Source organism: Sciurus vulgaris (assembly GCF_902686455.1).
Source record: "Sciurus vulgaris genome assembly, chromosome: 7".
NCBI classification, from domain to species: Eukaryota; Metazoa; Chordata; class Mammalia; order Rodentia; family Sciuridae; genus Sciurus; species Sciurus vulgaris.
Genome location: NC_136467.1, coordinates 102,648,776 through 102,672,743, shown reverse-complemented (window position 1 = coordinate 102,672,743; position 23,968 = coordinate 102,648,776). Strand labels below are relative to the sequence as shown.

Here is a 23,968-nt window from a genome sequence, read left to right as displayed (position 1 = left end):
TCTCACTTTACAATGCAAAAACCAGGCTCAAAGAAATTCTCCACTTTCTTCTCCTTTCTTGGATATCCCTAATACAGTGCCCAACATGCTTACTCTTTGCCCCTCAGTAAACAGATATGACAGGTAGAATTAATAATCTGGTAATATAATCGCTTAACTAGTTTCTACTGATTATACCTATACATTGCAGCAGGGACACTGGATTTACATTTTAAAAAATGAATAGTGAAAATATGTGAACATTTGACTAATGTTGGTTCAAACTAAGAACAAACTAAACATTATACAGTGACAAATATGTTATTTCAAGTGTGAAAATTGAGAATACTTACTTTTTAGCCATTAGACAATTGCCTGAGCTTGGCATTGTGATAACTTAGTTCTGTTGTGAGTTAGATACTTTGTCTATTCTCAAGAAGGTTACTGAGTAAGAAGATTCAACAACACAATTCTGCTTTCTCCAACAACACAATTCTGCTTTCTCCTGCAGATGTGCAAGTTTGTGCTAGAAAGACATAGTGCAATTATACACATTTTTTCCTTTTCCATTTAAAAACTCAGTTACTTAAAAATCTTTGTGGATCATCTCATCATTCCAAATAACTTTATGGAGACTTTCTGAAATGTATTCCTTTTTCTTCCAATTTTTCTCCTGTTGTTCTCAATTATCCTATGAAAATAATTATATAAGCTAGACAGATAAATCCTGCATTTCTATAAAAGGGTGGTGGTTAGTGAATTTTCTATTTCAAATGAAGATATCAGAAATCTATCTGGACAATCAATGGTGCTATCATTTATATACTTTTTCATTAAAAAGTATTTGTACATTAAGAACCTCCACATATGAAACACAAAGTTGTGAAAGTTATAAAATACAGAGCAAATTATTCCCATCAATATCTTACATTTGTCATTATTACTAATTAGCTCCCATAATACTTGTATGATATTAAAATTACTGCTCCATTTTAGAGATATATTTTCTTCATTAAACTCATTTTAGATATAAGCAGTTTTTCTCCCAAGTTGACTCTTTTAAATTATGTTTTAATTAAAATGAAATGAAGGCTTAAAAATTTGCAGTCTGTGGTATGTTTACTTTCTATGTTAAATGATTGTATTTCAAATAAACCAACATTTATTTTTAAACCATTGCTTTGTATCTGACCTACCACACCTTTTACAATGCATTTATCATTCCATAAAAATTAAAGAAAGCAGAATTTTAAGCCTCTGTCAGCTCTCAGCCACTGTTATACAAGGATTTTGAAAGAAAAAAAATAGAATTGATTGTATCTCTCCAATTCATTTAAGGAGAATACTACTTAAATTTGTTCTTAAGGCAAGGTTGAAATTAATCTTGATTTCCCATCAAATGTACAGGGATTTCACAGTACAGTGCATAATAGTGTTTAATTCCTCATGGGTATAAGTTAAAATAAACAAATCACTGACAGTGTTTATCTATAAATATAGCAGATGGTGTGGGACTGAGGTTGGTAATCAACTCTGCCGACTTTAATTTCATGGTTATAAAACACTGTAAACCTCACTATTTATAAAAGGTAGGGAAGAATCTCCAATGGGCTTCAGTAGCCAAGAAACCTCACCAATATTAATCTCTCTAACTGATATTTGGTATCCTCCCAGGGTGTAATATTTAAGATTGTGGAGCGATTGCTAGACATACTCAAAATTTCCCTGGGATCATTAGCTAGCATTTCTGTCATTGATCTATTATGACTTTGTTAATGAGTTCCATGTGAGTGAAATTTAGTGAATGAAACAATTCTTCCTAAATTTTGCTAGATGAATGTTTAACAATTACTTTAAGAAGTTATATATCTAAATGATAGCCTAATTTGTCAAAAATAATACTTTTTTTTCTGATGCTTAGGTAAGTCAAATTGTGATACTACTCAGACCAAATGGAATTAGGGATAGGATTTCATAAACATCAAAACATCATTTGAATAGTCAATGCATCATATACATATATGTGTGTATGTGTGTGTGTGTGTGTATGCCATGTGTCTGCCTAAAAGTTTATAAAAATCATATAATTTATAAAGAAACCAAAATAGTTATCCATAATATTTTCAATTGATTTAAATATAATAATTTAAATATATTTTATTGTAATCATTTATTTCACTGAAAATCTATATGCTCAACTTGATTAAATTCTCACAAAAAAAGAACAATGATTATAAAAAAATTATTTGAATTGTTCAATTTTTCCATTCCAACCTTATAGTGAATAAACACAGAAAGATCATAAAAAATCTCAAATCATACCCCTATTACTTTTATATCTGAAGAAATTGATTTTTCAGTTTTCAAGAAGTTTCTTAAATATATGATAATCTAGTATGCAACTTGAAGGTTAAATTTTTTTTTAACTGAACATGTTTTAATGTATCAGAATATTAAACCTAGGGTCTTGTATATACTAAGCCAAAACACTACTGCTGAGCTTGAGCTACATTCCCAGTCCAAGAATGAGCTTTCTTTTTTTTTTTTTTAATTTATTTTTATTGTAAATAAATGGGATACATGTTTATGTTTGTACATGGAGTAACGGCATACCATTTGTGTAATCATACATTTACACAGGGTAAGGGTGTTTAATTCATTCTGTTATTTATTCCTTCCCCCCACCCTCCCATCCCTCTTTTCCCTCTATACAGTCCCTCCTTCCTCCATTCTTGCCCCCTTCCACCCCCATTATGTGTCATCATCTGTTTATCAGCAAGATCATTCGTCCTTTGGTTTTTTGAGATTGGCTTATCTCACTTCACATCCAAGAATGAGCTTTCTAAGGAGCAATCATTACTTTTCTAGTTCTTGTATTGCTTCTCCCCAACTGACCCTGAAAATTCTATACTGAAACTCCAACCTATCTGTTTATGGATTATTTTTTAGCATAGAGCTCAAACTCTGGGTTTCAAGTCTATGGGTTCTGAACAGCAGCATCCCTGAATAGAGAGAGGACTGGATGGAACCTTTGGTAATACATTTTCTCATCTCCCTCCCTACTCAGAACCCTCTGTCATTAGTTTTCATTGGATTTAAGACCCCACTATTTAATGCACTCATTTCTGTAAAACAACTGTCTACTCAGATTTCCAGGTCCTATAATGCATCTGGATCATCTAGAGCGGAGAATATCAAAGCCTCTCTAACTTGCAGATTCCCCTCACTTTCTTTTCCTTTTCTTTCTTTTCTATTTTTCTTATAAATGCCTCCAAATTAACCTGAATTATCATCATTGAAGAAATTCATTATCGGGCTATTGGTTATGTTGTAAAATTGTATTTATGTTGTGTTGAGTCAAAACTTGGGGTGAAGCCAGGTACGGAGGTGTCCGCCTGTAATCCCAGTGGCTAGGGAGGCTGAGACAGGAGAACCATGAGTTCAAAGCCAGCCTCAGCAATGGCAGAGCACTAAGCCACTCAGTGAGACCCTGTCTCTAAATAAAATACAAAATAAGGCTCGGATGTGATTCAGTAGTTGAGTGCCCCTGAGTTCAATCCCCAATACTCCCCCAAGAAAAAAACTTGGGGTGATTTTTATTTGAAATGATCAACAAAAATCAACTTAAATCAATCAATTAATTTTTAAGATTATAACTTCTTGTCTTTAAAGAGAGTCAAAGAAAAAAACATATCCCACAGAGAATGATTTCTTTTTAAAACCTGGTCAATAGGAAGTATGCTATCTAGAGTTATAAGGCTACTGGAAAACAATGGGAGCATATTTCTTAGGGGCTATGAAAAGGCCCCAAGAAGACTGAGGTCTCAGAGTGACATTAAGTACCCCTCAGGGTGGCAAATAAACAGGTCTCATCAACTGACTGAAGGCCTAACGGGCCAGAGTAGGGAGTGGGTCAAAGGGAGACAGAACATCAGAGAAAAATAAAGCCAGGTATTATAGTATCTGAGCAGAGGAGCACAGTGGACATTTAGTTTAAGGACTATCCTTTACGGGAACTCATTTATGGGTCTTAGGGAAATAAGACATCCTTAAAAACACATTAAAACAATCGCTCTTATAAAGAAGGAATCTTTCTTAATATCCTGATGGATAGCGATTTTACTGTGTTGGGTACAACAAGTAATAAAATATAATCTTTTCTACTAATCTTGGTTTGAAAAAGTTTCTGTAAGAAAATTATCTGATTCTAAGGGAAGGAAACTAACTTAAAAGTTAAGATGTTCCTGATTTCATGCAAATTATCAGATTTATTAAAATAGCATCATTGAAATAAATTCTTGTCTTTTAATTTTAATATTAAGCAAATTACAATCATAGCAGACAAATACATGATATTTAAAAACCTGGATCTCATTTTTGTCATTTTCTTTCAGATTATCCAATGCTGTCTAATGTCAAAGGCATCACATTATATAAAAGAAAACATGCCAAGGAAATTACTCTAACTGGATTCCATTCCCCCTTCAATGGTCAGTTAAAAAATCTATCCTCCATAATACTTTTGTTATTTTTCCCTATAAAAATCCGGTGATTTTTAAAGTCTTTTATTCCTAGGGCAAGTCATCTATGCTGTGATGTGCATGACAGTCACATGTGGAATCCTTCTCTTGGTTATGCTCAAGTTGAGGTAACTGGACATAACTCAGAAGGGAAGGGCTGGAGGGAATCATTTAGCTGTGTTAAAGCACATTTCACAATGGCTGAGCTTACATAGGTCCTGAGAATGAAAGCTTCTCCGTTAAGACATGCTAAATCAACTTTTATGTGGGATAGGTTCATGGAAACATTACTCACGGTCTTCAAATGTAAGGGAAATGTGATCTTTGGGAATTTTCTTATGTTGCATTTTACAAGCACATATGCATTGCATGTTGCTTCCAATTAAACTGTTATCAGTATTTCCTCTTGGTTTTTGTGCAAAATACAAATGGAACTTTATTATATTCTTTATTCAAATTATACATAGAATTGGTGATCCCAAATAACTGACCTATTGTGTATCTCAAAAAGGTTTTATTTACCTAAGATGATGAGGCTTTACACCACACCCTTAGAAAGACATAGATATTACCTGACATTAATTGATTCTTTCCAAATCATTTTCTTGACAGCATTCATGACTGGAATGTTGTAATGCTCCAGCAAGTATGTGAGACTTAAAATTAGTGGTACAGTCAAACTCTAGACTTCTGAATTTGGGGGATTTAAAATATTTTAACTTATTTAGTGTCAACAAATAGATACAAGATGGTATGTACTTGCTTACCTTCCATTAGAATATAACTTCATATTTAAATATCAACTGTGTTCATTTGCTTTTTCTTTATACATGTGTATATATATAATTTTAGTATCATAAATTTTAATGAAAGAAATATATATGCATTTCCATACATACATACATATACTTACACTCACAAGATAAATCTTATCTCTTCACATCTGACATCCACACAGACTGGCTCAGTCACCTGCACAATGCATGTACACATATTACTCCTCACAAGCAACCTGAGAAATTGAAGATGAACAGGGCTTGACAACCAGGAAGAGACATGGAAGACAGAAGTGGGGGAGTATACAGCAATAGCAGAGGGTGAGGTACAGAAGAGTGCATGTGCTGCTGAAAGACGTTTCAATTCATTTATTTTTAAATGCAGCTAAAGACAGTATATCTACTTGTATCCAACCCTGCTAAGTATTTAATATGTTGTTTACCAAAAGCAGTACCAAATAATCTGCTTTTTTCCAAGACCTTAAAAGTTTTATTTATATGAGAAGATTTCCATGGGTTCCAACAATACAGTTTAAAGGCCAAGTAATTACAGTCAATTTCTAAGGGAGAAAAGTACCATTTGGAATTTATTAAACTTTATTAGGTTTGAAATATTTGAGAGCACTGCTCAGTTACTCTACTTGCCTAGACATTCCATGACAAACCTATTGTTTCAGAGAAACAGTTTTCTGTCCCCCAAAAAAATCCTGTGTTAAGGGTTACTGATTTTACTTCTTAGCCATATTCATAATGTATAAAGTTCTCATTAGCTACATGGACCTGTGAGTTTTTACTGATGTCATCGTACCACAGATAAATCAGATGTAGGCTATATGTAATTCCCCATGAATCAGCTGGGACTTCACCTCTTTCTTGCCTTGCATAGGAAGGCATAGCTCTGGTGGGTACAATGGTACATACCTGTAATTCCAATGATTTGAAAGGTTGAGGCAAGAAAATCACAAGTTTGAAGCTGATTTGGCAACTTATCAAGACCCTGTCTCAAAACAAAATAAAAAGGAGATTTAGGATGTAACTCAGTGGTACATACAGGGGGGAAGAAATTAAAAAATGAGAAAGACAGAGAGAGAGAAGAAAAGAAGAAAAATGACAATTTGAATAGTACAGTTAAGTATATGATACTCCTTAGAAACACATTAGAATATTCTATAACTGGGATTTATATTTGGAAATTTATTTTTCTGCATTTTAGGCACAGACTTCATCCAGAACAAGTATGTTTGTGAAATACTTATAATGGCATATTATTAACTTTTGTTTATTCTTTTACATAGAATCTCCAGAATATCAAGTCAAACAAGAAATCCTCCACCAATCCAAATACCTGAAGGAGTCATCATTCATTGCGGCACAGAACATTGACAGCCACTTTCTTTAAAGCAAGTCTTTGTAGCCAGTCAACAGAATACCACAACCATCATTAATAAGCAAAACGTTAAGAGTGACTTAATGATATTAATTATACAATGTGAGGTATAGTGGTATGGCATGAGGCTTGTAGATATTTTTGTTTCTTAAGAAATTATTCCAGTAAATACATGAGTAGAGAACTAAAGTTTCACTTGAAGGCAAAAGGTGTTAACCAAAGTTACATTTGACTTTATTGATAAATATAAAATACATATAATATTAACTACCTGCATCAAAATATGAGATTACAGTTAACAGGGGTTTTTTTCTTATCAGTTTTATAGGTTTCTATTAGCTTGTCAATATGAAAATGTTAATAGAAATACCCAACACGTGTGTTAGCTACATATTCTTACTTATTTTCAAATCATTAGCTAAATCATTAACTTTAATTTCCTAAATATATTTGGTTAGATGATAAAGTCAAAATTCCATTATCTTGGAATTTTTGTAATTTGAGTATTTTTGAATCTTGCTTGTTAAACTTGATGTCTTCATAGACATAAAGATGAAAAGCAACTAGAGTTGGTGACAAAATTCAGTGTGTATTTTAATGATGCATTTTGTTTGTGAATTTATTTTTTATGTTAATTTTTATGAACTTCTAAATAATAAAGTAACACCTTAATTGCTAGTTCTGTATTGTTACTTTTTGTATTGTTTCTATACTGTTACTTTTGATCTGGTTTGATATCAGAGTATAATTGTGAGCAGCAAATTATGGGAAAGATGTTTATTAGTTAAATTTTTGTTACGTACATGTATTTCAATTGACTGCAATCATATTAGCAGTACCCATTATCCAGAATAGCAATGAAGTTGTATTATTTATAGTGGCACAAAGACAAAAATATTTAATAACCTGAGGATACTACCATGCTAATAATTAGTGACATATTTACAATTAAAAATTGTATATTTTCTGCTTATTTGATCTCAATTCTATTAATGTTCCCTCCTACATTTCAGATTAAATTAAATTAAATCAAAAGTTAATATTTGGCCCTGTAGATTCAGAGTAATCGAAGAACTTTAACCCTTTAACAGAGGGAAGATAAATTTGGTGAGTCACAGATACCCCGCAAGGAGTTGGATACATTACAGTGGTTGTGTAGAAAGTCAATGTGATGAGAATGTAGCGATTTTCATCTCTAAAATAATGCTGTTTAGTTTAGACTTGCTAGTGTCTGAGAAAGTGTGAATTTTCTCTAGCAAACAGAGGAAAGAAGTCAAGTTGTTTTTAGAAATATGTTTGCATTGAGTAGTGAAGGGGAAGACCCAGCAAAATAGATGGCCTCCTCATAAATGGAGTCTTGCCTCTTAGGCCAACAAAAATAAGCAGGTAGAACTGCAGAAGAAAGAGTCAGCATGGAGCACTTTAGGGATCTAAAATAGTCTCCTGTCTTCAGAGCAGGGGATACAAATTGAGATAATGTGGGACACAAAACTTAAGTCCTTCAGGACAGAAACACGAAGGGTCCTTAAACACCAGGTTAAAGAATCACCACAAGTATGGCTGGTGGCTCTTTGAGGACATAGACCCCATTTTTACTGTCATCATCTACTTATCTGTTCTCTGGGAAGTCTTTCTTCACATGCCCTTCTCTGCCTCTGCTAGGCATCCTTGCTAGTTCTCCTTCTGTACCAAGTGTTCCCCTTCCTAGCCTCCCACACCTCACTGCAATTGCTTCTTCATTATTGACTCTCTCTGTAAATTTTAAACACTTACCTCCATCTTTTGGCTCATCTCTGCTTTTTATTTCTTAGCACATAGCATATGCCAATAAGCAATTGTCAGTAAATGAATTGCATCACTTGGAAGCCTATGAAGTGGGACAAAATAGTTTTATATAGGAGAGTGGGTTTATCAGATTTCTGAAAGAAAAAAATGTTTGCTAGCAAAAATATAAATGATTGTCTACAGAGGACTACATTTAACAGTGAGACTGCTTAAAATATGCTGCAATGTTTAGCTAATAAGTATTGAATGCCTGGATTAATTAATTTGCTCAACACTTATAGGTTGAACATATACCATATAATATACTATGTATTACTGATAATATACTCTTTCTTCACCAGCATATTAAGAATTGGAGATACAGTTCTCAACAAGTACCTTGAAGATTTGAAAAATAAAGTAAACAGGGTAATTTCTTTGAAATTGATGAGTGTCACAAAGACATGACTAGGTTGGAGTAATAGAGTGATATAAAGAGAAAAATTAGCAGTGATAGGATGCTAATGAATGGAAGGAACCTCATAAATACTTCATACATTGAATAGATATGGACTTGGGAGCAGATATTTGCGAGGAGTTGAGGTTGTTAAGTATCATGTTAAGAATCTCCATTAAGAGTAGACTTTTGATTGGTGTCATTAGGTAAACCCTGGTGTTATTTAGAAAACTGGTTCATTTGGGAAGGAATAATAATGGAATGGAATATGACAGTATGCCAGTTATTTTCAGATCCGTTTCCTTCTTTCTCCACCTCTTATATATCTTCAGGACTTATATTCAATATATAATCACCTTTGAACTCCAGCATTCAGTTGGATTCAGCCAATGGTGAAAATGGTAGAGATATTCCCCTGGAAATCACCTTATAGTTTCAGTCTGGGTGGTTTTTTCCTTTAACTCTTTCTATTAGTGTGGCCTTTTCTACATGATTTTCTCCTGGATTCCTGTGTAAGTTTCCTCTCTTTTTCCTTTCAGAATTAGTTATACTAACAAATCAGTTGTTACTAGTACTAGATGGCGTAATTTCTGTACTAAATATTTTGGGTTTTTTCACAACCACCTGCATCTGTAGAAAGATTCTCTAAATCAAATATTCCCAAGAGTCATACACTTTAGATTTGAATTTGAGAATGCAATCTGTTTCTATTGGTTCTCTGACTGATGATACTGGTGATTATATCAGGTTTGGACCAGTTGATTTTCTAACACCAGCAGGACATCTACGTGGAGTTACCTAGTAGTCAACTTGAAACTATGCTGAGACCTGAACCAGAGTCTTTAACTTTTGAGTTTTCCAATGTCTTCCTTATATCTCTCTCATTCCAGATGAGAAAGTCAGCTTACACCAAAGACTTGCTTGTGATTTCTGTGGAAAACCATTTTGAGGAGGGATAGCAAGATCACCAGATAGCAGAGATAAAGACCTCTCCTCAAAAGAATTTGGCCATTGATGAAATTCCTTTCTGGGTAATCTGAATATTCCAGTAATAAGTTTTTCTATCTTTTGCTGTTTCTGCATATTTACCCACAGTCTGCTTTTTCCCACAGAATTCCTTCCATAAACTCCCTCAGGCATTCCTGATAGCTGGGAGTCAGCAGAACAGCCCCAGCTGAAACTCAGCGAGCTGAATCAGAAGGGTCTCTTGGGAAGGACATTAGGGCAGAGGAAAACAGGAATTGTGTAGTTTCTCCATACCTGGGGCTTGTGTCTGTTCTTACTTTTGAATTCCCTATGAGAGTCCTAAGACAGATTTGGGGGTTATTAAAATGTGTATCCTATTTATTGCTGTAGACAGTGAAATGAACATAAATAAAGAGCAACTAGAAAATTTCCTCTATTTTTTAGAATATTCACAATGGTGAGCTCAACAAACCCAAGAAAAGATCAAAGGGACCAGCAGTCAAAACCATGGCATGACCCCTTTAAAGGCTGCAAAATGTTAGTGTACATCCTCCGTGCACTAATACTGCTATTTTTATACACATCCTTGCTGACCAGGTTTGCTCCTCCACACGTTGCTGTCTTTAGAGCTTTGAGATGAATACCATCTGGGCTGCAATGATTTACTGTACTTGAGTTTCTCAAGTTGTTCCCAAAGTGCCTCTTTGAGGCTTCAGTGTCTACTCAGACCACACTGACTGCACCCTAAAACTTCAGGTAGTAGAATGAGGGTCTCCAATGCATTCACAGAGAAATCTGTTACAAGAAATGTATCTTTAATCACAGGTTATACTGCTTAAAATTTTCTATAGTCTTCTATAAAAAGGAGAAAATATGCCCTTAAAACACAGAAGTTTAAAGTTCTAGTTAGGTAAGATTGTCAGATTTAAATGTGATAGTAAAGTCATGAAACTTTATGACATCATGTAATTTTTCCATCTAATGAATTTAATTATGTTAATCGGTCTGTGAAGTGTAATATATAACTATCTTGAGTAAAATGGATTATTTGGCATTTGCATTTATGAGAGAAGTAAGAGAGAGATAATTGGATAAAATATTTTCTAAATATTTTATGTCTAGCTAAAAACATAACTATAAATAGAAAACATTCATCTTTCAAGTAAAATCTTCAATTGTAAGCCAAAGTTAGCTTTTGATACAGTTATACAGTACTAATTAAGCAGACCTTTTGATTCGAAGTTTAATATATTTTTACATGAAGTTACATTTTATTTTCTATGGGTAGACATTCTTAAAAGGAGTTAAGAGAGATATATTTCCATGATTACTAAATTTCTGTATATTACTTTCCATAAAATAATAATGTAAGACATAAACAGTCTATATATATTTAAGATGGCAAGCATTCAAAACCAAATTATCCTTACAATACTTCCAGATTTCATTGAAATTTTCAACATGCTATGTTGCATAACTATCTTTACAAAAATATATTTTCTTCTTTATATCAATATGTTTAGATTTTTAGTGAATGCTTAATTGTGTTTGTTAATTCTTTTAATACTTTGAAACAAAGTAACTCTTCTCAAAAGTTCTTATTTCATGGGTATTGAAGATAATATGACTCTAATAATAGAGGATGTTATAAGAACAATGTAAACATAAGAAAAGGAATAGTTATAAATACAAAAACAGAACAATTATCCACACACATGGAATACTCATGACAATATATCTGAGCCTTTAAACCAGTGGAGTTACAGAAAATAGTAACAACAACAAAACTCTGTAAGATTATTATTGTATATGCTTACATGCATAAAGTGGTTAAGTACAAAAAAAAAATCGTGAGTACTCCTTTTGTCCACTTACAGAATTTAAAAAAAAAAAGAAAACGAAAAGAAAAAGCCTTATGGTTAAAGAGGTTAAGCAATTCCCAGTCTCACAGCAATATGTACAAAAAAATACGTACAAAAAGATACATCATGTTTCAGAATCTTCTCTCTTGAATCCTAAGTCTACCAATAGTCACACTGATTGTAATTATGAAGTATTTTATGTTTGAAAAACATCCAGGAAACACCTATTTTAGATTTTCTTTTCTAAGATACTATCTGTATTTACTTACATGTTTTGAATTAGAATGCTTTCCCTGTAACCAAATAGCTTAAACAATAAGGAATACATATTATTTCCTATAACAAAAGGTTCAAGGCAAAGGATTGCCACTGCTGCCTAACTTGGGGTTCAAAGATGTCTTCAAAGACTCAGTTTTCTTTATTGCCATCTTGATTGTGAGGTAGTAGCATAATTGAGGATTTACTTAAAAACATGGAAACAAAGAAATTCAAATTACCATAATTGATCTAGAATAATAAGAATTGACTCTGAGTCCCCCCAGAGAAGGGTTAACTCCCAGAGAAAACCGGAGTTCTACGGCAAGGATATTAGAGCAGGGTGTCTTGTAGGCAGCCAACAGCTTCTGCTACAACAGTCTAGATCATCTTCACAATGAATTAAAGCACAGAAAAAAATGACCTCAAGCAAATAAACTGGATCAGTTTGGATTTAAGCTCCATTTTCCATTCGGCTACTTGAAACCAAATAGCCTACACCTAAGACAAGTGTTTCTCAGCTGACAAAAGTGATCAAACTCTAACAATTCAATGTTTTCTTTCCATTGATTAATAAAGAAATATTTTCTAGTGGAAAAGCAGTATCAGTTGTGTTGTGTCATGAAAAGTGAAGCCCTTCAAGAAACTTGGGAATCATTCATTTACCAGGGAAGAAGAGCTTGAAGGCCATGCTGCTGATAACCAAGTTGCAGAATCCTGTGAGTAGAGGGTGAATAACTGAAGCCTGGATTTCTGCTCTTTTCTGGGAACCATATTCAATGTAGAGGTGCTTTTATGGTCTCAACCACTGGTTGGACACCTCTGCTTTAGGAACTAGAAAAGATTAAAAGGATAAATGCTACCCAGAGGGTGATCAAAAGAATATCTGAAGTTGCTGATGCCAAATAAGCTACCACAATACATAAAAGGAAAATGAAGAATAAAGGTCCACAAACAGAAAATTCAGAAGTAATAGATGTTGTTACTGACAAGCTTCAGAAGTACCATCTTTTCTTTTGTAATTTTTATTTTTTGTGCTACTGGAAATTGAACCCAGGGTGCTCTCTCACTGAGCTACATCCTTTTACCCCATTTTTATTTTGAAATAGGGTCTTGCTAAGTGATCTAGGGTAAACTTGAAGTTGCAATCTTCCTTTCTCAGCCTCCTGAGTCACTGGGATCACAGGTGTGTACAATCACATCTGGCATTTTTGTTTTAATTTAATGACAATTAGTCCAAGTATATAAATAATGATAGGAATAAACTATTAGGAGTGAAAAACAGTAATCTGAAAGGAAAGAAAAAATGTGTTAATGCCCTTAATGTGTTAATAATAGAGAAGGAACTTGGAGATAAGTTTTGAGGATGTTGACAAAGTGAAACAATAACTGAAATATGGACATTCATTTAGTATTTCCATGTTTGTTTTGAACTTGATGGAACCGGTAGGGAATGAAGAGATAGTGGTATTCAGAACATAATAAAACTGGAAGTCCTCAGCATTACTGGTGGCAATACCAAAATACATTAGTTTGTTGTTATATAATGAAGTATTCTTCATATGAAATCACATAAAGTTTTCTACCACATTGCATTTGTTCGTATTTTGAACCATACAACTAGGAAATTTTAAAAAATTCTGCTTTATACAATTATTCTTCTGACTGCCTTAGCAATATGCAACTTTCATCACAAGTATTAATTTTATTCAATTTCTTTTCCTCCTTTTCCAATCTTGTTTTTGCTTGTTTGTTTATTTGCTTTTCTGGTTCCATGAAGAACAGGAGGAAACAAAGTTCAGAAATGAGGAAATCGGCTAGCAACAGGCAAACACTAGAATGCTCAGACAATAGCTAAAAAATGTTGTTTTTAAATTCGTGATTATAACTGATACATAAAAACAATAAATTGTACATATTTATGGAGTAATGTGATGCTTGGTATGTACCATGTTATGTTTAAATCAGTGCAAACATATTCTTCAAACATTTATCATTTATTTATGGTGAAAACATTTAAAATACTTTCTTCTAGCTTTCTGAAATATTCATCATGTTATTGTTATTTATGGTCACCTGCTTTTTTAATATTTTTTTATTTGTTCTAATTTGTTGTACATGACAGTAGAATGCATTTATACATTTTGATAGGTCATACATAAATGAAGTGTAATCTTTCATTTTTCCGATTACACATATTATAGGATCACATAGTTCATGCAGTCATATTTGTACATTAGGTGCTAATGTCTTCTTCACTGTACTATCATTCCTATCCCCCTACCCTTTCCCCTCCCTAACTCCCCTCTACCTAATAAAAAGTAACTCTATAGTCACCTGGTTTACAATAGCACACCAGAATTTTTTTCTTCCATCTAACTGTAACTTAGTATACTTTGATCAACCTCTTAACATTCCTCCCTCCCCTGTACTGTCTCCAGCCTCTGATAAGATTCTACTTGCAACTTCCTTGAGATCATATATTTTAAATTCCACATAGGAATGAGATCATGTGGTACTTGTCTTTCAGCCTGGCTTATTTCACTTCAACACATCTAGCTCTACCTATGTTGTCTTAAATTACAGGGTTTCATCATTTATATGTATTGGAGACCGCTGCCCTGTAGGGCCCACAGTGGTGGCTGGCCTCGCCCTAAGATGGTGCCCAGAAGCCCAACTGCAAAGAAAAACAACTTTAAGGAAGTGCTTTCTATTGGCTGACTGATCTCCTCCTCGTCCGTGCTTAGCTCGTGATCAGTACATGTCCTCATTACCCACCATTAAGTCTCCACGAGCCAAACGCCTGACCCGTTAAGGTGATTGGCTGTTACATCCCATAAAACTGCGTACTTTGCACGCAGAGGCAGGCAAGGAGGGCAGGCAGCAGCTACAGGATGAGAGAAGAGGAGAGGCGGCGGTGGCACAACGAGAGAGGAAGAAGAGAGAAGCGGCAGCTGCACGAGAGAAAAGGAGAGAGAGAGCTGCATGACAAGAGAAGAAGGAGAGAGAGAGAGCTGTGCGACAAGAGAAGAAGAAGAAGAAGACGGCGGCGGTGGAGGAGGAGGAAGAACCAGGCACTCGACTCAGAAGCTCTCCCATAAAAATAAAGACCTTAAAACTTCATTTGAGAGCTGAGTCTTCATTGTACTCGCTGGATGAGACAATATGGCTGAATAGTACTCCATTATGTATGTGTACAACATTGTCTTTGTGCATTCTTCTTCTCATGATCACTTGGTTTGCTTCCATTTCTTGGCTAGTGTGAATAATGATGCTATAAACATGGGAGCGCAGATGTCTCTCTGACATACTGATTTCATTTCCTTTGATATATACCAATAATGGAATTGCTGAACCATATGGTAGTTCTATTTTTCATTTTTTGAGGAATGTATACTGTTTTCCCTAATGGCTATACTAATTTACCTTACCACCAAGAAAATGCAAAGCTTCAGAGGGTGGAATGCTAGAAAATTGGCAGAATGAGGACAATCCAAATCTTCTTTCTAGAAGCCCAGGGTATCAAGAGTACTTAAAATATCAGAAGAAAATATCAGAGAAAGTAAAGAGAGGATCACCACATGCCTGTGACTTATTCTACCTTGTACTGGTCTTGCATGTGAACTGTGGTTGGTGTGAGATTTATGTCAACAAGTAGAAATTTTGGAATAGTGCAGGCCACATGAATAATAAGGTGCTCTGCAGTTCTTACTGAACACTGAAATAGTCTCTACAGAAAGAAGACACAGTTCCTGTCCTTAAGGGGATCATTTTGTTCAAAATGACTGAGAAGCAAGAGTTACAGCACAATGCTCATTAGGACTGGTATGGGGTGAGCCCTAGCTACTGTGGAAGCACCCAAACTTGACTGAGGTTTCTGTCTTTTTAGTCTCAGGACCTCTGTACACTCTCAAATATTGAGGGACTCCCAAGAGCTTTTCTTTATATGGTTTGTACTACTGTTGTTTACTATCTAAGACATTAAACCTAGAAAAATTTAAACATTTATTATTCTCAAATAGCCAATTGCATGCAACCATATTAAATATGAAAATTTTTCTGACCAAAAAAAAGAATATGCAAAGCTTCCCTTTCTCCACATCCTCAGCAGCACTTGTTATCTTCAATCCTTATTATAACAGCAATTCTTACAGGGATGAGTTGGCATCTCATTGTGGTTTTGATTTGCATATCCCTAAGGATTAATGATATTGTGTGTTTTTTCATGTTCTTGTTAGCCATTTGTATGTCTTCTTTTAATAAGTGTCTTTTTCAGGTCCTTAGATTATTTTCTTAATGAGGCTATTTGTTTTTGTTTTCTTTTGTTCTGTTTTTTTTAATTCTTTTCCTTTCCCCCCCCCCCCCCACTCTGTATGTTGTCTCTTGACTCTGATGATCATTTCCTTTGTTGTACAGAGCTTTTTAATTTGGTGTAATCCCTTTTGTCTATTTTTGCTTTCATTTCCTAAGTTTTGGGGGTTAAGCCAAATCTTCATTTCATACACTGCTGAAGTACATTATCTATGTGAGGAAACTGCCTAAAATTGATGAGACAATAGGGTGTAGTCTATAGGCACTAGTCAGGTTGCTCCATGTTGTGGTTTTTAAACTTTAGTCTTCAACAGAATCACCTGGAAGACTTGCTAAACACAAATTTCTGGGCTCTACCTCCAGAATTTCTGTTTGGTCACAGGTGAGGTGAGATTCTATATCTCTCACAATCCCCACATGATGCTGACACTGCTGGTGTGGAGGCCCTGCTTTGAGAACCACTGATAGGTTAGCTTTCTATCTTCTACGCCCATTATACTAATCTGAGTAACTTTAGACTTGTTGATATTCAACCCCCTCCCAGAGGTTCTAATTAAATTTGTGTGTCATGACCATCCAAAGCCTGGCCATCATTTAAATCTCCTGGACCTCTTCAAGATCTCTAAACAGGATGTCTGCTGCTGCATTCTTTGGGGAGTAAAATAGTTCACTATTTTATTCCCTGTGCACATTGCTATACTCTGTAGTATTTATTTGAAGCCATCTTCTATTCCTTCCCTCAGTCATGGATTCCTCCCTGCTACAGTCCCAGTGCCATGTTGATTTGACACACAAAGCACAGCTGAGGAATGAGAATTAGGGTACTCTTATACTGAAATTTCCCCAATATTTATGTTGGTGTGAATATTATTCTTCATTTCTGCCCTGGCTAGAAAACCATGGTGCCATTACCATTGACAGGTGATCTGGTGATCAAGGAAGAAATGATTGTTGCGAAGAGGTTGGGACAAGTTGCCAAAGTTGGGCCTCTTCTCTGCCTTTTGCATCCTTTATCTCCCCAAGGTTAAAAGCTCCTATCCAATGTCAACCTTTTTCACAGCATATCCTCCACAGTTTTTGTGCTATAACTTTTAGTAGAGCTTTATGACTCAAGTCTGCCAAATCTGGATCATGATATGTAGAAGGAAGTTTTCAAAATTTAGAAAACATTGCTCTCTTTCTCTCAACAGGACCTGGCTTTCAGAGCTGTTGTTTCTTATGTGGTTGAAAAGACTGACTTTTAAGCTCAACAATGACTTCTTTGTTCTGGGGCAGGACCCAATCTGTCTCAGGAGTAATGAATACTGTTGTTTCACTGGTTTTGGAACTGTAGCATATCATGATTTAAGGAAAATGAAAAAAAATGGTGGCTTAAGATTTTCCATAATTTTCCTATTATATACACAAGAGTTCAACTGAACGTTGGTTCAACTAAAAGAAAGTTCAACTAAAAGTTAATAAAAGTAAGGAAATAAGGATAAGGGAAATGAAATGAAAAGAAGTGAGAAAATGAGAGGAAGCAGGAAGACAAAGAAATAGGTGCTATAGGGTATCAAAAATTGGACCTCCTTCCCTTCCTTTCCATCTCCTTGATTATCTCTATTGCAAGTAGAAGAGGAAAGAGTTTTTATGTCAGAACATACCAAATACAAAAACCACACGTAAGACAATTCTTTTGTAGGCATTGTGGGATTGTGTTACCCCATTATTGTTTTTCAAGTCATTTCATTATTATTGTCAAAGATCAGTGAAGATGAACACAAAGCAAATAATCTTCCTACATCAGATCCCATTTGTTGGTCAAATACAATCCCTTTAGTTAAGTCCATGGAACGTGGCTAACATTTCTGAATAAGAATTAGTTTGATTCCCTTTAGTTATATGCATATATCATGGGCACTAAATCTAGTATCTACATAAGTTAACTTTTATAATATAGTTATTAGAAAGCTGAGTTCCATTTACACCTAAGCTTCAAAATGTATTCTTGCTTGTTTTTATAATAATTTAATTTTCAAACATCTGTTTGTATTTGCCTTCATGATCTCCTTTACTTATAATAATGCCTGTAATATATGTATCAAACAGAATAGCTGGGTTATTCTACAGTAATAAGCAGTCAGGAAGCATGAATGAGTTATAATAAGAGAGTTTTATTTTTGATCACACTATAAGTCCATTACAGGTAAATTCTGACTACTGTACAACCTTCACTGGGAGGCCTAATCTGATGAAATCACTTTCCTCTGAATATTACCAGAGGGAGATCAAAGATTATAACAAAGTACACATTTCATCATAAAATTCATGTCTGGGAGTAACATATGTAATTTCAGTTCACATTCCACTGGCTAAACCAAGTCTATGTCTGCCTACATTAGTAGGCAGCAATTGTACTCTTCCTCCAGAGCAGCCCAGGGGGTATGGAAGACAACAAGACAGTCTAACAAAATAGGTTACATTTACTTAATTACTTAATGTGGCATTCTTCCAAGATTTATATTTTTAATACTCACTAGAGTTACCTTCGGTATGCACAAGGGTTTTTTGCATTTTATAGATAAACAACAATGAATTTAGAGAGACTGAGAAATCTATTCAAAGTTATACAATTGATAAGGGACTGGGTTGGGATTAGAATTGGATTTTTCTGCTCAAAATCCAGTCTCTACTTGTATTCATTGTATTGCATATGATTCATAACTCCTTTGGGGATAAGAAGGATAATGCATTTTGAAATATAAAAAAACAATAAGAAGTTAAATGATCCAAATTGCTATTCCAGGGTTAAGATAATCCAGTTTTAATGGCAGAATTCTGCTCAAGGAACCAAATGCCAATGGTCCAAAGTTACTGTCATTAAGCTAGTAATGTTTTCTCACTGGCAGCTAATTAACCTACAGCTGGGGAAACACATTAGTTATTTGGAAAACCAGTCAAATGGGGGATCAACTGGTCTGACTCAAAGAGATCAAAAACAGAGATTTGAAATACGAAAACAATGTACATAAAGTTAAGACATGTGAAAGAGTGCCAACATATTAATTACCTTTATCTGTTTAAGATGTACATGCTTTTATGCTTGGAACTAGAACTACATTCATTATGTAAATTGGGAGCATCCTAATTATTCAATCACTGACTCCAACCATTCTGGAATTATTGGATAATTCCAAAATTACAGTCTTATAGTTTTCTGGATGCCACCTTTTTGCATAAAAAATGCTCTTGGTTTCCCAATATTATTCTCCAGTTGATTTCTCATATCATCAATGAGAGATAGTAATTAAAAAATTTTGTTAACACTATCATTTACTATATCTTGTGCTGAACCCATATATGACAGATAAAGTCCTTACCACAATTTTCATGGAGCTGAAAGCCAAGAGAAGGTGACTTATATATATAATTACAAAAATATCTTCACAAATTAATATTAATCATGACAGTACTGAAACATTTTGGCAGCACATCCCATATGAATTCTCTTTACTTGGTATCCTGATTTGGACAGAAAAGCAATATGCAAATTTAATCATTTTGAATCTAACACTATGATTAATAATAGAAGATGGATATTTGCTAGTCTTGATGATAATTATTCATGCCAGGACAATGATATATTAGGGATTTGGAAATAGTTTTAGCAGAATTGAAAACGTATTTTGAAGCTTATCTCTTTTCAAGGCTTCAAACAATTACATTTTTTTCAGGAAACATTTTAATAAAAAACATGGCAATTTTTAAAAATTATTTCAAGCTGGGCATGGTGGCACACACCTGTAATCCCAGAGACTCAGGAGACTGAGATACCATGGATCACAAGGTCAATGCCAGCCTCAACAACTTAACAAGGCCCTAAGCAACTTAGTGAGACTGTTTCCAAAACAATTTTTAAAAGGGGGTAGGGATGTGGCTCAGTGGTTAGTATCCTGGGTTCAATTCCTAGTACAAAAGAAAAAAAAAAAAAAAAAAGAAACCTATTTAGAAATATGTTTATAAGATTTACAAGTTATCATAAATTCTTTTGTTAATTAAAATTTCTTCCATCTAAAAACTACAATTATGTTGCTAATAGACTGAAAGTTTATCATGAAAATAAGTAGTACTATACATTAAACTATACTATAATAAAATATTTAAATTTTCCAGTTTTCAGAATGCAAAACCATGTATTAAACAGCCTTGAATAAATACCTTAAAGCACACCATGCAGCTTAGCATAAAAGTAACAGACCCTGAAACAGGTGGACAATGTAATTTTCATTTTTCTAATGGATACCAGAATCTAAATTGCATCTTGCCTTCATTTGAAACCCAACCATTCAGTTATGGTAAACTGACTTGATGGGAAGTTTATCTTAAGACTTATGTAATCTTCGCCCCTTGAGTATCATGATATTTGGGGAATATATTTTCTGGGGATAACATATGGTGGAACAATCTTTCAGGTTACCTGTTGTGACCTTGAGTTTGCATCATGGGGGGAAAATATGCTTCCAATTAAAATTGTCCTATGGGGATGCTATTCTTTATGAAATCAGGGTGAAGGATAGCTAAGGAGTCTGGTCTGTGTCTGACAGCTGGTGCAAAGCACCTTGAATCAATAAAATTCTTATTAATTCCATCCTAAGTACTTGCTATTGGGTCACATGGACATGATTCTACAAATAAGTATAGATTTGGAAACTGATGATTTGGGTATTGTAGAGATAAATATCCAATATTCCTGAAAAAATCCCTACATACTAAAAAAAAAAAAAAAAAAAAAAAAAAAAAACCACCAAAGAAATAGTTGCACACCAGCACTTTTATGATCATTTGTAGGTGATTTGAGGATCACAAATTTAAAGACATAATTTCTTCTCTTAAGCAATGTTTCTAGAAAACAAGACATAAATTTTACCTTAAGTTTTATGTGAAGCAGGGCAGATAGAAATTCTCAAATAGGTGAATTTATTTTCAAAGATGATCCAACCATTCACAAGCTACTTCCAATATTGAACCCTACATAATGTTAAGCCTACTAAATATTGTGCAGAGTCAAGTAAAACCTATTAAAAGTTTGATTTATCTGTTTTTTTCCTTCACTGTTCTCCAGTTTTTCAGACTTCTTTTTATTGTACTTATTGCCCAGTATAAAAGAATATATCATGTTAATTATTTATTATTCACCCCTCATTAAAAGAGTTTTTGGGATCCTATGCCTTGTTTATTTCTGGAACATTTTACAACTTTACCTTCTGATTCATATGTGAATATAAAGTTCCAAAGAGACAATACCTTTATTTGCTACATGTACTTTAGCCCCTGGCCTCCAGTAGAATATCAACTTCATGGCCAATAATGGGGACTGAGTTGACCCTTCTTACTCTCCCTTTCACTGTAGGAATCTCGAGATAATTGCTGTGGTCCGAATATGGTTGAGTGTGTCCCTTCAGGTTCCATGTGTTGAAATCTCATCCCCATTTTGAAAAATTAAGAGGATGAAAATGTAATCCAACTACAGTGTTTAGAGGTAAGGTCTTTGGGAGGCATTCAGGATTAGAGAAGATCATTAGGGTCATCTCCCATGGCTGAATCTGGTGACTATTAAACACAGAAGAGACCACAGGAGACATCAATACACATGAGTGTTCCCTGTCTCCCAGCATATTAAGTCCTGAACCTTCTTGGGACTCTACCAGCAAGGTCATCACTAGTTGTGACCCCTCAACCTTGGATCTTCAAAACTGTGAGCCAAAATAAGCCTCTGTTCATTAAAACTTACCCAATTTCCAGTCTTCTGTTATTTACAATAGAAAATTGACTACTTCATTAATTAAGAAAAAAAAAAATTAGACTCATTTCAGATGCTCCTTAGTAGCCAACCAATGGGAAGAAATAATCTCTATCTTTAGTCCCAAGAAATTGGGGTATCATTCAAGAAACATTTATTAGAATAATAATACTACAATACATGGCAAAGCTAATTTTTTACATAATTTTTGATTTATGCCTTCTGAACAAATAGGCAAGGAGAGAGACTGCCATGACTCAGAAGTTTGAATTAGTAAACATGATTCCCAAGCATCTGCCTGAATGAATTCCTTACACATTACACTTTATGAGATTCTTATTACCTAACTTTTATTTATATATGAACATCTCCCCATTTTCTCCTATGCTTTCATCACACTTACCTTCTTTGGATTTCTGAAAGTATACTGTGCTCTGTCCTTACAGAGGGTCTTTACATATGTGTTTCCATCACAGGAAATGGCCTTTTCCCTTCTATTTAGCATCTTATTCATCTTTCAGATTTCATGTGAATCATGAATTGTGTCTTTTGAATGGTCATGCTTGGCACATACACTCTTAAAGACAAATGAGTTTCTCTTTCATAGCACTTATGATTATAATTATCATTTGATAATAATTTCTGTGATTGCCTGCTTACTGTTTCATAAAAAATCATTATTATTCTATATGCCTTATACCTAGCACATGACGAAGCCTGGCCCCTATTTGGAATTGCTAACATAGTTGCCATACATAGAATGATAATTTTGTTTGGAATGGCAATACCCCTAAGTAAAATGCTTGAATTGTCAGAGTAAATATGGTGATGTGACACAGTTGTGGTCAATGACATTTAGCATTCCTTGATTAACTAAAATTTTCCCAATAAAGAGGGTAGATCCAGCAATATTGTTATTGTTCTTTCTGGTATAAAATATGGATGGAAAGTTTGAGGTACAGTATCTTGGTACCATGAGGAAAACAGCATAATGATGAGAGCTAACATACTTCTAAACTATCCAGGATGGTGGAGTAGAAAGATGGCATTAAGAATGTTATGACTTACACAGACACTGTGGACCTCCCCCCAAAACTGGCCCAGATATTCAGACTGATGATAGCATACACTTACCAAGAGAGTATAAAGAGATTAATTACTTACACACTGAATCTTTCTGAGAAGAGAAGGACCAATAGCCAAGTAGAATCACAGATGCTTTGAGTGAAGGAGAGGTGAGTGGCACTAGTTTTATTGTGTCTAAGGCATAGAACCAGGGTGAGGGTTCCTATCATTTGAACTTACCTGCTGGTGATAACATGGTCAAACTTCCTCCACCGATGAAGGGGACACCTGGGCTTTCTTGCCAGTTTGCACACATATAGAACAAAAGTGGAAAGGAAAAGTGGGATCTGGAAGTTATCAGCATCAACTACTAACTTTTTATTGTACATGGCATTAGCACAACAACTGCATCTGTGTATCTCTTTACTCTTGTTATTTTCAAGCAAATGTGATCCTAACTGTCCATAAAGTGCTGAATAAATACTGGTTAACAGTAAATACTTGTTAGTAATAAATACTTGTTAAATAATGAAGAGATGTATGAGAATTTACAAGGTGTACAAAGGCTTAGACATTCAAGGTCTTAATTTTAATTTTACTTTTTTTCTGGGTAAAATGTCCTTTAATTTAGTCATGTGACAGAGAGCTGAAGATAGATTGGATAACTAAATCCATGCAATGGCTCATGATCATCTTTATATGCTAGAATTTGAAACCAGACATTGAATCAAAACCAAAGTAGGCAGTCTGGAGCTATTGTGACTAAGAAGGAGAAAGGTTGACCTGAAAATAGTCAAGTATGTAGAATTAAGCAATATGGCAGAAAGGCCCAAATTTGACATTAATT

At 34.4% G+C, this 23,968-nt stretch overlaps 1 protein-coding gene across 1 annotated transcript in view; it reads left to right on the top strand.

The window, feature by feature from the left end:
* The window catches only part of GFRAL (GDNF family receptor alpha like), a gene marked incomplete at both ends in the record, with an annotated part of 56,604 nt that extends 49,946 nt beyond the window's left edge, over window positions 1-6,658 (top strand). The window contains 3 exon segments of the mRNA XM_079147378.1: window positions 4,374-4,469; window positions 4,555-4,627; window positions 6,571-6,658. Of these exon segments, the coding sequence (XP_079003504.1) occupies window positions 4,374-4,469; window positions 4,555-4,627; window positions 6,571-6,658 (257 nt within the window).
* Between the last annotated feature and the right edge of the window lie 17,310 nt (window positions 6,659-23,968).